At 38.5% G+C, this 15,937-nt stretch overlaps 1 protein-coding gene across 2 annotated transcripts; it reads left to right on the top strand.

The window, feature by feature from the left end:
• The first annotated feature begins 220 nt into the window (after positions 1-220).
• On the top strand, positions 221-8,993 carry LOC127790873 (uncharacterized). Of its 2 annotated transcripts, none has more exons than XM_052320602.1 (3): positions 221-500; positions 8,055-8,526; positions 8,692-8,993. In XM_052320602.1, the coding sequence occupies exons 2-3, from the start codon at positions 8,083-8,085 to the stop codon at positions 8,845-8,847; spliced, it is 600 nt and encodes a 199-aa protein (XP_052176562.1). In that variant the 5' UTR covers positions 221-500; positions 8,055-8,082; the 3' UTR covers positions 8,848-8,993. The 2 variants fall into 2 exon arrangements, with proteins under 2 accessions (XP_052176562.1, XP_052176561.1); XM_052320601.1 differs by having other exon boundaries at positions 224-504.
• Positions 8,994-15,937: the final 6,944 nt, after the last annotated feature.

The raw sequence follows: 15,937 nt of genomic DNA, 5'->3' as shown, positions 1-15,937 counted from the left end.
TAATTTATAATAAATTAATTATTATATTTAATTTTTATCATCAGAATTATTAAATTTTAATTCTTATTAAAACTCGGACACTTATTTAATTTTTCCTCAAATTCTGTTAATAAATGTTGGAGTGATATAAATTAATATAAATATCAAAATTACTTGAAGTGATTTTAAGATTTATGTTGTCGTGTATTTCATCCGTGTCCGGACATCAGCAGGTTGTCAGATGTTGCTGTTCATTTTTACAGCCGTGCCACGTTTTATCGTTCCATCTTGTTTCCAGAACCCTAGCTCGTTCTTTAGCTGCACACCCCTCGCGCGAAATCTCCTCCGTATATCTAACATCGCCTCAAAAGTTTCCCCCATCTCTCAGGAATTTCATTCTTTCTCAAGCGTTGCTCGCCGTTGTCCACAAGAAGGAGTTCCTTGGTTGCGAAATCATTTGCTTCCCAGATCTCCAGAAGCCACAATTCCCTGAATACCCAATTCCCAAGAGTGCTCTAATTGTAGGTGAGTCTCTTCTGTGCATCTTTGTTTTGGATCATGTGCATATGCTATTCAATTCGTTTTTGTTCGACCACTTGCCTGAAGCTGGGGTTTTGAGTTTGTTGGGGGTTGTTAGTGTTTATTGTTCTAGAAACTCAATTTGTTTTTATGGCTGTTAGTGTTTGTTCGTTTTGCTTCCGGAGTGGGTCTTTTACATCATTAGTGTTTTATTTTGGCTGAGTTTATGGAAATAAGTTGCATTTTAAAGTTTTTGCATACACTGTGGTTGGGTTTTGGGACCTTCGTTTCCCGGTTGTTTGAACTTCATGGACGGTAAAGACGCTTTGTAGTGTACTTTTCTCTCTGAATGCATGGTTTTGTGCCCTCTGCGGGCTCTTACAGAGTTGAAAAATGTTGTATATGAATGCCATCGTGATCCAGCCCCTTTTTGAGCAACAAAAGAGAAGAGATAAAAGGGAAGAAAGTAATAAGGACATAGTTTGGTTGGCTGGGGCTCCACCTCTGTCCTTTCAATCAGATCTTTTCATTTAGGGTTAGGGTTTGGGCTTGGCTGGGCTTCCATGCCTCATCATTTCAGTGTTCTTTTGTTTGTTTTTTATTTCTTTTACAGAAATAAACAGAGGGAGAATAGTTTATGAGCTTCCCACCTCACAATTGCTCAATCTTCTGTTGGAAACTTGAGCAGTACCGGTTCAAGTAGAAATATATAGCAATTTGGACCTTCAAGCTTAGTTTAAAAGTATGCTTTTGAGCTACAGATTTTATTTTTCTTTTGTCCTTTTTACCTCCATTGGGTAAAAGATTGTACTTGTTGGACTTGAGGTTAACCATAATAGAAGGTCGGGTGGGGAAACCACCTTATCAAATTGGTTAATGTACTGAACAGCTTATTTTCCTTTTAGTTTTTCTAGTTTGGGATTCTACCTGATAAAATGAATTGGTGGGTATCTAGATGAAGATGACATGTGCGAGGATGGTGACTCAATTTATTGGTTTTTAGGGTATGGCTCCATGGTCATGCAACTGTTTTTCACATCAAAATGATATAAAAATGCAAGAATAGAAGCAAATTTTGGAATCATATTGTATATTCTGATGAATCTTCAATCTAGGAGGGGACACAGGCAAACATATGAAGCGTTAACCACACTATTAGATCCTATAAGAGTGGGAGGGATAGCCAAAGCTTGATGGGAGAGTGATAAGAGAAAGAGTGGGATACACTACCATTTTGTAAATATTTCCCTGTTCAGGCCATATGTCATGCTGTGATGTTACTGGTACTGCCGAAGACAAGTTGGGAAAAGTTTGTGGCATTATTTTGGACCAAATTCTATTTATGCTTCTGATTTAGGTTTGAGCAGACTAGATATTTATTGAATACTCTTTGTATGTAATTTTAAATATATCTGTTTATAAGAATAAATTAATATTGTAAACAATCATAAATATGAACACATTTCAAGGTAATTGAAGCAGTAAGAGAGACAAAAAAAGTAAAAAATTTAAAACTCCAGGCTGCCCTAATTTTTTATTACCCAAAGAGACGTGTAAAAGATATTATATAAAAAATAGTTTCCATCCTACTTTTACATTAAAATGTTTTATGCAAAATATAATTCATATCAAAGTCCAAATATTAGAAGCTAGATAATGTTTTGAGTGTGTGTGATCCTTTGTCAAAGTAATAAGATTTATTTCGGTTTTAAAACCAAAAATAACTTACCGAAAATTTAATTTTTGTTGTAATTAGGATGCTACTCAAGCCACTAATATGCCACCTTTATGTGCTCTCCAGTTGACATCCTTACTTAGAGGCTGAGGATATTGAGGTGGCCATCATTGATTTTTTTTTTTTCCAATCTACTTAAACTTAATAAATCTCTATCAACTGTCAATCAGAGGCAAAGTGATTGAATGAGGACCTCTTTAGGGTTCTTCTTTCATCACCAAGCTGGTGGCACCAATAGAGCCAAGCGGTAATGTGACTTGTGAAGATTGAAGAGTTTGGAATGGAGAATTGATGCATTCTAACCTCCTCTGTAGTTGAAAACAAGATGATGCGATCCAACACATACTAAATAGGTCAAAAACAGAATACAGTAAAGTAATGCCTAATAAGTTTCTCTTTGTTTCTTCTACTATATAGAGTGATCCCTATAGATGTTCACCATGCAATCAGAAATTCAGCACATTGAACTTTGGATCAAAGAAAATATATTTGATCCAAGAGCAAACAAAATAATAAAGGTCAATTTCACTGACCCCATCGCTGCTGCTGCTGCTGCTGTGATGGGATTCTGAAATTCTATAGCAGTGATAACCACTGTGGAGAAAAGGAGAAAAGAAAGAAGAGAGAAAAAAATAGAGGGGTGAAATGGTCAATTTCTCTCATTTGTTTTTCAACTGCAGGGGTGGTCTTTGTAATTTATCAACCTAAAGGGGAGATCTCTGTAATTTTACTAAACTTTTAAGGGTGGTTAGTGTAATTTTCCCTATAAAATATTGTACAATATAAGATTGAGTGATTATATTCTAGGGTTAAAGGGGTTTTGCTCTGTACCAACATTTTCTGTCTGGTAGATTTTTCCACATTTGGTTTTCATTTCTCATCCATCTGATGGTTATGATTATTTTTGGGTTTTTTTCGTTGGACGGTCTAAATTATTGATTCCAACATCACTTCATCTTTCGAGTTTCCTCTATAAAGAGGAGTACCTCAATCAATTGCTGATAACTTTATCATTTAGAGTCGTAATGTTGATATGGTAGTTTTGTTTTGGGGCTCTTGCCTAGTCCTCAGTGTGGAGTTTCTTCTAGCCGGCGGAGTAAGCTTTTAGGTCCCTTTGCTTTTTGTGCTCCTCCCTTCTTGAATCAAAGTTTGCTCCCCAATCTTTTGGGAGGACTTTGTTAAAGGATTCTCGTGTCTTCTATTTGTTGGGTAACCACATGCGTCCAAGGCGAGTCCTTGGTTGGCGAGTGATCCCTAGGCATCTTAGTTAGTCTCCGTTATCCTAAATTATTTTCGCACTTTTATCGCTTTTGATTTTGGGTGCACTTTCTTGAATCAGAGTTGTTAGGATTAGGAGCTCTTAGAAACTCAATTCAATACTTTAGTTTGCCAAATCTCTCAACACTCCTCACCCGAAATCAACCCACAACAGATAATGTAAACTGGAAAAATAAGAACAGCAAAGAGATTAAAGAAAGAAACAACCAAACCAAGCAGTAGGCGCAAGATTTTATCCCGATTCAAACTGATCAAGGATCAGTCCTACATCCAGCCCCAAATCCCGAGAGCAATTCCACTCGAAACCGGTGAAAACAGATTATAAGAACTCTCAACTCTCTATCACACAAGTTCACTACCCTCACACAAGAGTTTACAAAGACCAACTCTCTCTAAGCCTTTTCTCCCTCTCAGCAATCTCACTTGTATTCAGAGACAGAATTGAATGAATGAATGTTTGTTATGTCCGACTGCCTAACCTCGCCTCCTATTTATAGACCATAGGGGCGTTAGATACAAAGCCGGTTATTTTATTCACTCAATGACTAAAATAACCCTTATAATATAACATCTAAGTTAACTATTCTCTAACTTAGAAAAAATTCCAGTCACACTCATTCTTCTAACAGATTCTACTGTCTTCTTCATCTTCCAGACAGAATATCCATGCAAAAACCCAACAAGAGTTTGCTTAGAAATTCAGTTAATCTAGCTTTTTTGTGTTTCTGATGCTAGGTTATCCCTTTATCATTCTCGCAATTTTCTTGTGTTTCTGTCACAGCCCTAGGGTGTTTGTAAGGGAAATATTGTAATTGGATGTAGTTGGTTTTATTTTCCCGCTTAATTCTGTTAATTGGCAGCACTTAAAGGTTTTGGCAGTTAGGCCATCAGGTGAAGGGGATTCTAGATGGCTGCATGGATGGCTATAAATAAGCCAATTTGGAGGATGGGGATCATGTTGTTGAATAAGAATGATATTTTCCATCTCATTTCTATTGCTCTCTCTCTCTCTCTAGTTCTTCCTTTCCCTCCCTAATTCAAATTACAGATCCTTTGGGATCTGATAATTGGTAGCATAGCCAGGTTATGTCTGGCCTGTAAATTAAGTTTGTAGAGAGTTCGGTGATTGATTAACTGAATTTCTAAGCATCCGGTTATGAATTCGGAGGTGGTGAATGGTGGAAGGGACACAAATGAAGCAGTGGGAATCTTGGTTGGAAACAATGGAGATCAGAATGCGACAGAATCAGGATGGAAGGTTGGCTAGAAACAATTGAAATGGGAATTTAGGAAAATGCAGGAAGAGGTGAGTAGAGAAGCGCTACAGACATTGGAATGAATGGTGACCGGACTCAGAGAAGAATTTTCAGGCCTAGGCCAACAACTAAGTTCTGCATTGAGCCTTCTGTCTGGGGCAGCAGAACATAAGTTTGCTGGCGGATTTTGCCCCAAGAGCTACCACAGCTCCAATCTTGTCATCTCCTAGAGACAGGAATTGAACCACAGGTCCTCTGGAAGCCGAGGAAAGGGTGGAGTTAGAGGGGGACATGGCAAACAGAGGAAGTGGAGGAGTTCAAGGGAATTGGTTGATGCCGAGAATGGAGATTTCGGCGTTTGAAGTGTTAAACTGCACTGGTGGATTTGAAGATGTGAGAGGTTTTTCTATCAGTATCAAGTGGAGGAGAGGCTGAAGGTGAGTATTGCAGCCGCATACTTCAATGATGCGGCGGATGCATGGTTCCAGGGTTGGAGTGGGGGTAGAACTGACTTGGGCTTGCCGGAGTTCATTAAAGGCCTGTGCAGTCGGTTTGGGGAGAAATCTAAGACAGATGTTATTGAGGAGTTTAACAAACCTAAGCAGGAGGTTGCAGTAGAGGATATCAGGCTAAGTTTGAAGAATTGAGGTCTCTACTCTTGATTTCCCATCCTATGTTAGATGAATCTTATTTTGTATCGAGTTTCATCAGTGGTTTAGATGAACAACTCAGGCCAATGGTCAAAATATTGCAACCAGACACAATCAGGCAAGCAGCTGAGCAGGCTTATCTCTAGAAGAAGGTTCTAGAGGCATTTTCCTGTGAACACAACCCGCTGATCAGTGGAATACAGCTGAAGAAGAGGGGGGGGGGGGGGGGGGGGGGGGGGGGGAGTCAGCTGATCCAGAAGGGAAGTTTGATCCTAAGATTCCTTCCAATGTGATATCAGGGAAATCATTATTGGTGGATCAGAAGCAACAGTTAGGTTTGTGCTTCCAATGTGGAGAAAAGTACACTCCCGATCACCAATGTAGAAGGCAACTAATGCAGTTGGAAGGGCAGGAGGAGAAGAATGAAGAAGGAATGGAAGAAGTGGAGGAAGGAACCGGAAGACACTGGAGAAGGTGCAGGGGAGCATGGGGAAACATCCATGCACGCTTTGCAAGGATGTCCCGCGGGAAGGATAATTAAGGTGAGGGGATGGGCAGGTAAGACAAAACTAATGATACTCATCGATAGTAGGAGTTAGTCTTGGAATTCATTGGAATTTGAGTCTTTTTCATTGGAATTTTAATCTTTTTCCAATGCAATTAATTCATTGGAATTTTAATCTTTTTCCAATGCAATTAATTCATTGGAATTTTAGTCTTTTTCATGCATTCATTGTTTTGAAAAACAAAATGCGCATAAAAGAAATTTCAACGAGATTAAATATTTTATTCAAATGAATATGCTTACAATATTTCATTGAAGCTTCAGCAATATACAAAAGTTCCCATGAGTTCCTTCATAGACCTCCGCCTAAGACTACTTGGCTTTTGAGGGGTGACCTGTGCTCCCCAAACTTTGGTTGCCGGAGTTTTCTTCCTGCATTGGGTCTATTTTCAAGGTATTATGGTTGGGTCTCAGGATCCATAAATCTTGTAAGTTTCCCCTTTTTGATCAAAACCTCTATTTGATTCCTCGGCTCACGACATTTGTCACTAGAGTGCCCGTGAGTATTGTGGAACTGGCAAGAAGCATCTCTTTTCTTTCCTAGAGGTTTGTCAGTCTTCTTAGGGAATTTGATAGGTTCTGACCCTTCGATGGCTTTTAATGTAAAGAATAGGAGCTCTGCAAGCGGAGTATAATTTGTGAATTGGAGTTATGAAGGGCCATTGTGTTTTTTGGATTTTTTTCCTCTCTTCCACTTGTCTCCTTGTCGGGGTCTCCTATTTTCTGTTTTCTGTCTTTTTCCTCTTGTCCATCGACTATTCACATTGTCTTGGCCTGTAATATGTACTCATTGGCCTGTATGAATAAGTCGGCTAATGATGCTGGCTGTTTTATGGCAAGGGATTCTTGCAAAGGTACTGATGCAGTGACCGCCACGCCTACATATAAATCTTGAATTTCTAATTCAGTGTTTCTGAAACAGTTTACATACTGTTGAAAGGTTTTTTAACTTCCGTGGCCAATACTAAGCAAGTGTGTAGCGTCTTTTTTCCGATGGCAATTAATGATGAATGCCTTAATGAATTCTCTCCTTAATTGGTCAAAGGAAGAGAGACCTCTCTTTAAGCTATTGAGCCATGTACAAGCATAATCTCTTAAAGTTAAGGAGAAGGCTGGACACATAATAGCATCTTCCTAGCTATGTAACATCATTACATATTCATAGTTCTCTATGTGGTCATGAGGTTTTCCTTTTCCCCAGTAAGAGTTGATCAGAGGCATTTTGGACTTGGGGGAAGAGGTTTCTCCATGATTTCTGTGGTGAAGGGAATTTTTCTTCTGTGTGGGTCTTCCTCCAAAGTTACCAGTTTCCTTTATTCCAAGACCTGTTCAAATATTCTTCTCACATCTTCAGTATCCCAAGCAGTGAGATTAGACTGATTTGGCTGAGGCCAAAGTGTGATGTGTGATTCTGGCTGCAATACTCTCCACAATTTCATGATATTTTTCCTTAGGGGGTGGAACAACTCCTTTATGATTTGAAGCTGCCTGTGGTTGATCAGGCTAGTTTCGCAGAGCATTCTCTCGTGATTGTCGGTAGTTTATCGGGGACTGTCATCAGTCTATCGGAATTGTTGACAGTCTCCCGTAGCCTTACTTGTGGTGTTCCAATCAATTCCGGTTGCTATAGTGTATACTCTCGCAAGATTGGAGGAAGTGGAGTCTGCGGGAGAGCATTTTGAAAGAAGGTATCCATCTCCTGGAATGCCTTGGCGCTCTCTTAATGGCGTCATTTCAAGGCTTCATATTCATTGAGAGGGACAGTTTTGAGGAGCTGTCCTGGAAACCCCAATAGCATCGGATGGAAACAATCGCTCAGAATCTTGGATTAGGGGGGCTGTCAACATCAGGACCCTTGACATGTTTGTTACCTGCGGCCTGAGATCTTGTGCAGACCATTTTTCTTGGGCTTTTTTATCTGTTTCCACAAATGGCACCAATTGTTGTAGGTATGATACAACAATGGATTTGTAATCGGGATATCATTTGTATCATTGTCAATGAGCTATAGGTTACTGTACATTGGTTAACCTGTGAAGTGCTGAAGGACCTGTTTCTGATTTGTATTACAGGTGAAATTTGAATTGTTGTTGCTTCATCATGGATTCGGCAGAAGCAGAGTATGCAGCATTTCAGGAGAGGGTGAGTCGGACTGTTTACATGGACAACCTATCGCCACAGGTCACCGAAGCTGTCTTGAAGACTGCACTCGGTCAGTTTGTGAATGTGAACAAAGTTCATATCATTCCGAACTACACGCACCCAAGCGATGCAGCGGGTCGTGCCTTGGTTGAGATGGAGAATCCAAAGCAGGCTGAGCAAATTGTGCGTGACATGGGTAACTTACCATTCATGATGTCAGGGATGCCAAGACCCATCCGGGCACGTGCTGCTGATCCGGAGATGTTTGATGATCGTCCAAGGAAACCTGGGAAAAGGATTACTTTCCGGTGGTTGGACCAGCAGGACCCTGATTTCCAGGTTGCGAAGAAGCTCAAGGATCTGACAAGGAAAAATGCTGCGGAAGCGTCATTCATTATGGAGGTAAATTCTAGTGTTCTCTTAGTTTATGCCCCGTTTGAAATTAGGATTCTGTGGAATTGGAAATAGAAGATGCATGGAATAGCATTTTATATTTTACTTTTTGATTGGAGATTTAGAATGTGGAGAGCAACTTATTCTGAATGGTTGGTTGGTTGGTTCATTCAGCGGCAAGTGGGTGAAGAAGAGAAGCTTGCAAACCAACAGTGGAAAACTCTGAAGGCGAATTACAAGAAATATGAGCTGATAGATGGGGTTCTGGGCGATGGGACTGCTTTGCGATTAGCAGAACGTTATAACACCCGAATCTTTGATGATAAATAATCCTTACATAACCCTCCCCTGTTTCTACTATCCCCAGAATCTTTGATAGACCTGTTTTTTGTTTGATTTTGGACTCAAAAGAGTGCTGCTACTTTCTATTTGTACAATTCTAATCAAATAATGCATTAAATCCCTCCCTTTCGGCCTCCTCTTCTTTTTAAATCAATCTCAATTATTGTAGTAGGTTTATGTTCAATTTATTCTATTATTATTATTAACATAAATAAACACATGTGAAGAAATCAATAACTGGGAAAATAAATCTGCTCAAAACAGAGAAGAGAGAAATGGAATAAAACTTCTCTAAATCATAATATGTCGTTCAAGACTTATGCCTACTAAAATATATATATATATATATAACATGACTAATCCTCTACATCCGTTTCTATTTACATACACTGCTGCTGCTATTGTACATATATGTAAATAAATCTAACATTATAACCAAGAGCCCCCCTCAAGTTGGAGATTGGGGAGAGCACAAGCCCAACTTGACAACCATAGATTGATGATGAGCAGCTGTCAAAGGTTTGGTGAACAAATCCGCAAGCTGCAATTGAGAAGGAACAAAGAGTGGAGCTATAAAACCTTGTTTGAGATAATCGCGGACAAGATGACAATCAATATCAAGGTGTTTGGTGCGCTCATGAAAAATCGGATTGGCAGCGATGTGTAGAGCAGCTTGGTTGTCACAATGAAGGGTAATCGGCAAGGGAACCGAAATATTTAGATCCTTGAGAAGATTAGAAATCCAAACAAGCTCACAAGTAGTGGACGCCATGCTGCGATATTCAGCTTCAGCAGAGGATCGCGATACCGTAGGCTGTTTCTTAGTCTTCTAAGAAATCATAGCACCACCCAGAAAAACACAAAAACCTGTTAAGGATCGTCGTGAAAATTTGCAAGAAGCCCAATCTGCATCACAATAGGCTGAAAGTGATAGGCTGGTAGAAGCTGGATAAAAAAGACCATGAGAAGCAGTGTCCTTAAGGTATTTAACAACATGGAGAGCTGCATCAAAATGAGGCTGACAAGGAGATGACATGAATTGACTCAAGTGCTGCACAGCATAACTAATGTCTGGCCTTGTAAGATTAACATATAACAGCTTACCAATTAGCCGTCGGTATTGATCAGGATTGGAAAGAGGAGTACATTGATCAGGTTCTAAAGATAAACCCTTAGACATAGGGAAAGAAGAGCCTTTAGTATCTTGTAAACCAGTTTCAAGAACAAGATCCATTATGAACTTATGTTGAGATAGAAATGTTCCAGAAGAGGATCTAGCAACTTCCAAGCCAAGAAAATATTTGAGATATCCTAGATCCTTAATAGTAAATTTCTTATCAAGAGCTGCCTTAGTGGATTGAATGAAATCAATATCATCTCCAGCAATAAGGACATCATCAACGTAAACGAGTAAGGCAACAAAATGAGAATCAGTTTTGTGTGTAAAAAGACAATGATCATAAGGAGATTGAACAAATCCAAGCTGAAAAAGAAAACCACTAAACTCCAAATTCCATTGGCGTGAGGCCTGTTTTAGCCCATAAAGGGAACGTTTCAGCAAACAGACCTTGCTGGGATCAACAGAATAACCAGCAGGTGGAGTCATATAAACTTCCTCATTAAGATGACCATGTAAAAAAGCATTATAAATGTCAATCTGATAGATAGGCCAAGTTTTGACAGTAGCCACTGCTATAAACAACCAAACAGTCACTAACTTGGCAACAGGAGAAAATCTATCATTATAATCCAGACCTTCTATTTGATTATATCCTTTGGCTACTAATCGGGCTTTGTATCGATCAATTTCTCCATTTGGTTTATATTTGACACGATATACCCATTTGGAACCAATGGGTTTCTTACCCTTAGGTAAATCAACCATTTCCCAAGTACCATTTAACTCTAAGGCCTGCAACCCATTCTCCATTGTTGTAACCCAGTTAGGATCTTGAGATGCTTGATGAAAAGTACATGGCTCAGGGGCTGAAGATATATTGTTTAGGAAAGAAATATAGGCCGGAGAAAAAAGAAAAGATTCAGATTGAGAAAGATGACAATTACCTGTAGACGCAGAAGTGGAAGCATAGGCAGGTGAAGTTTGAACCAAGCTGACAAAGTCACTAAGCCAAACTGGTCGTTGTGGGACACGAGTACTGCGGCAAGGTTCAGGTAAAGAGGATTGTAAATTTGAAGTTGGAGAAGAAACATTTGATGTCCTGTCAGTCAAAGGAATAGAAGGCAAACCTGAAGCTGGAACAAATTCAGGTGTAGGTAAGCTGATTGGAAATTGAGGTAATGGTGTATCTAGTTGACTGGACAAAGATACTTTGTCTTGAAAAGGAAAGGTAGATTCAAAGAATGTAACATCTCTACTAACAAAGATAGTGTAGGTGGCAAGATCAAACAATTTGTATCCTTTGTGACAATGAGAATAGCCAATAAAAACAGATTTAATGGCTCTCGGAGAAAATTTATCTTTATGAGGGAAGGTATTTGTGGCATAACATAGGCAACCAAAGGTTTTCAAAGAAGCATAATCAGGTTCTTTATGAAACAATCGAAAATAAGGGGTTTCCCATTTAAGAACTGAAAGAGGCATTCGGTTTATAAGGTAAGTAGCAGTAAGCACACATTCAGACCAAAATTGTTTAGGTAAATGAGAACGTAGTTGTAAGGCTCTTGCCACTTCAAGTAAATGTCTATGCTTGCGTTCAACCACTCCATTTTGCTGTGGAGTGTAAGTACAAGTTTTTTGATGCAAAATACCTTTAGATTGCAAGAAAGTAGACAGAGTGGTTAAGAAACTCTGTACCATTGTCCGTTCGAATGGATTTGATTGAGGTTTGAAATTGGTTTTCAACTAGCCGAATGAAAGCTTGAAGAAGAGAAAGGCTTTGACTCTTGTGTTGAGCCATGTAGGTCCAAGTGGCTTTTGAATAGTCATCAACAATAGTAAGAAAGTATTTGGCACCAGTTAAGGAAGGAGTTGAATATGGACCCCAAAAATCAACATGTAAAAGTTTCAAAGGATTGGTGGTTTTAGGATCATGAAGAGGAAAAGGCAACCTGGTTTGCTTTGCTAAGGGACAGACATCACATGAAAAAGTACCATCAAACAAATGCTTCAATGTAGGTATGTATTTCAGGTTTTTAACAGGCATATGCCTTAATCTGTTATGCCACAAATCACAACTAGAAGTAGTAACAAAGGAATTACTAAAGTATGGTAAAGTAACAGGTAGAACACAACTAGAAGTATTGGTAAATGCTTTATTCTTGTAAGAAATTGTTGGTAAAGTATCTGATACAAGAGGTAAATTGAGAGATTTTAGCTGGAAAAGAAAGCTGGTTATAGTGTCCACAAGGAAGCTTGACTTGTCTAGCTTGTACAATCTCCCTTCAACCTTTCCTACCGCCAACACTTTATGCGTCCTCAGGTCCTGTATGAGGCAACCAATAGGAAAAAAAATTACTTGCAAGTGATGATCAAAAAGCAATTTACTAACAGATAAAAGGTTGAAGTGGAATGAAGGAATGAATAAAACATCTTGAAGCTCAATAGCAGGACTTAAACAAATAGTTCCTGCTTGTGTAACAAATGTGGTGGTGTGGTTAGGTAAATGGATTGAAATTTGGTGTGACAATTTGTGTAAAGAACGAAACAACCTTTTATGATATGTAATGTGGTCAGTAGCACCACTATCAAGAATCCACGTACCCTCACCAAGCATATCAAAAGAACAAGAGTTAATAGATCTTGGGTTACCAGCAAAATCATTCAGAGCAGTATTGAGTCTAACATTTACAGCATTGGGCTTGAGCATTTTTAGAAGAGCCGCTGCAATTGAGTTTCCCAATTCTTGATTATCCGACCAGACAGCATCTAGAGGTGTATCAGAAGTTAATTCAGCCTTGTTAGTCACATTTGCAATAACCTTTTGTGTTGAATCTTTATTCATCTTCTCCTTATACCAATCAGGATAACCAATCAATTTGAAACAAGAGTCCTTCAAATGCCCATTCCTTTTACAGTTTTCACAAAAACTTTTGTTCTTGAATTTCTTCTGATCTCTCTTATTGTTTGGACTTTGCTTAGAGAAAAACACAGCTCCTTCATTAGTTTCATTCAAGGTAGAAACTACCTGACGTTGTGACTCTATTCTCAGAATCATCGAGTAAGCCTTATTAACACTTGGCAAAGGATCAAGTAATAAAATCTGACTCCTCACCTGATCATAACCATCATGCAACCCCATAAGGAATTGCATCAACTTGTTTTCTTCAGCAAATTCAGATATAGCCTTAGAGGCACCACAAGAGCAGTTTGGTAAAGGCTTTACTGCAGCCAATTCATCCCATAATCGTTTGAGTTGAGTATAATACACAGATACAGAAAAATTATCCTGACTAACGGAGCTTATCTTGCGTTGGAGTTGATACACAAGTGCTCCATTACTTTCCCCAAATCTCTCCTCTATCTCACGCCAAAGTTGTCTAGCATTGTTAGTGTAAATGAAGGCATCTACAAGATCCTTAGAAATCGAATTTAACAACCAAGAGGTAACCATATAATCGCACCTCTTCTAGAGATTAAACTCCTCGCAATTTTCATCCGGAATCGGAATTTCCCATTTACAAACCCTAGCTTGTTCTTAGCACCTAGGGCAATTTGTATTCCTCTACTCCACGATCTATAATTGAGACCAGTTAGTGGAGCAGAGACTAAGATCATACCTGGATGATCTGAGGCATGAATTTGTAGTGGATCTCCTGCCGCAATATTAGATCCGTTTGAAGCCATGAAATGCTGTCGCTGGTTTGATTAAAACAGAGAATCTGAAATTGAAGATCGCTTCGATGACGGATCTGAGAACGTCAAATGAAATTGGTGAAACAAATCAAGCAGATCCCATTGATCTCTGCTCTGATACCATGTGAAGAAATCAATAACTGGGAAAATAAATATGCTCAAAATAGAGAAGAGAAAAATGGAATAAAACTTCTCTAAATCATAATCCGTCGTTCAAGACTTATGCCTACTAAAATATATATATATATATATAACATGACTAATCCTCTACATCCGTTTCTATTTACATACACTGCTGCTGTTACTGTACATATATGTAAATAAATCTAACAGTATAACCAAGAACACGTTAGCCCCTCATAATAATAATAATATTATTATGAGAAAAACAACCCCCCGACAAGGACAGAGGGATGGATTGTCAATCTGACAGTAGAGTTGGCCTCATCAGATCAGATCAGACCAGTCTAGACCGAGCCACCCGAGTCTCCACCCTCCCTATCTGCATTCCCAAGGGGGTAATAATACTGTATATAAATGATAAATCATGCGTGCATGCACATATACATACTATGATGATGATGGTGTCACTGATTGCACATGCCGTCGCTATTAGTTTAGAGAATTATTGCCGACCGGAGGAGAGGAATAGCAGCAAGGAAAGGAGGTGGCCTGGCCTGGCAAAGATTGTCTCTAATACTAATTAATTTTGTATTTTCCCTTCCCCCTAAAAATTATTTTATAATATTATATCTCATTAAGATATTTACATCCTTTAAGCTAGCTGCACATGGGGCTCTCTCTCTCTCTCTCTGGATCGGATCTCTATGCCTCCCCTATTCCCCACTCCCCACCTTGATTTCCTCATGCTCTGTTTTTGTTTTGTTTTGTTTCACTAAACAATTCGTTAATTAACAAAAACATTTAACATTGGACTCGTTTTCTATAGTCTCGTTTCATTGTAGATATCAAATTATTGATTAATTAATTAAATGCAACTACTTCAAGTTACAAAGAAGAATAGTGATACCGCGGCGGTGTAGTCAGCCGTTTTTATCATTATTTAATTATTATTATTATTATTATAAATTTAAGGATAATATTATCTAAATTAGATGTGATTTTATATTATTCTAATTTACATTTTATAAAAATATCAAAAAAGTTGGTATGTAAGACTATAAACAGTGATTGGACCTTCGAATTGGGGTGTGGGGGACTACTGGGAACACTTTCCAAAATGATATGAGCTAGCGTGGTCTCTTTTTAAGAGTTAGAAAGGCCATGTGCCCCTGTACATGGGAGAATCTTTGAATTGAGGTTGATTAATGATTTCCCACTTCAATCTCATATTTCATTTTTTTTTAATCAAATTATATAATATTAATTTAATTATATATTATTGTGTATTTAACATTAACTAGGAATAATGATAACTTGCTTATATTTTAGCAGCCTTATACAAAAGCACAAGTTAGAGAATAGAGATGATAAAGCATGATTAAATCATAAGATTATATATATATATATATATGGATAGTATTAGGGTAGGATCCAGGAACCAAGGTTGGGAGGGCTAAAATTTGTGTGAGCCCTCTCCAGATTCACCCGTGAATGGAACAATAAAAATAAGAAAAATGTTATTGGTATACTCATTTTGTATATTTTGAACTATATAAGGGGGTATTATGAAAAAAAAACTTCTCATAAGACGCATAGAAACGCGTGAGGCGCAAGGTATTTTGATCATAATATCCCTTTATATAGGTCAAGATGTACAAAATAGATATACATCTAGCATGATTCAATAGACCTATTTGGTCATTAATTATATATATATATATATATAGGGGTCGAGGTTGGCATGGCACGAGCAAAAAAGCGTGTTGTCTTCGATATATCACTCATGAATAATATTATAATTATTTAATATTATTATTCAATTTAAAAATACGAAGCAAATATGTGATTAGAGTGAGTGAGGGTGTAGTCGTCTAAATTTTTAAATCGGATATCATTACTGAATGACAATTCCTTGTTGGAAAATGAATTTTAAGGTTGGAAGGCATTGCCGCCGGCGCGGGCGGGCGGGCGGGCACGTGGATGTATGTGGGGTCGGACTGTGTTGCCAGCCACCTTTGCCTCCTCCATCCCTAATTGATTTGGTTGCTTGGGGCGAAGTTATAGGGCAATAATGCATGTAAATAACAATATCGCCTGATTTAAGGAATTTCATGTCCCCGGATCTGACCTCATATATGTCAT

This window comes from Diospyros lotus, chromosome 14 (assembly GCF_014633365.1).
Source record: "Diospyros lotus cultivar Yz01 chromosome 14, ASM1463336v1, whole genome shotgun sequence".
Taxonomy (NCBI): domain Eukaryota; kingdom Viridiplantae; phylum Streptophyta; class Magnoliopsida; order Ericales; family Ebenaceae; genus Diospyros; species Diospyros lotus.
The sequence above is the reverse complement of the archived record's forward strand: the minus strand, read 5'-3'. Positions and strand labels throughout refer to the sequence as shown.

Excerpts from the sequence above, each read along its gene's own strand:
- LOC127790873 (XM_052320602.1), top strand. The coding sequence starts at position 8,083 with ATGGATTCGGCAGAAGCAGAGTATGCAGCATTTCAGGAGAGGGTGAGT. Across the intron at positions 8,527-8,691 it reads AAGCGTCATTCATTATGGAG|CGGCAAGTGGGTGAAGAAGA; the intron begins GTAAATTCTAGT and ends TGGTTCATTCAG.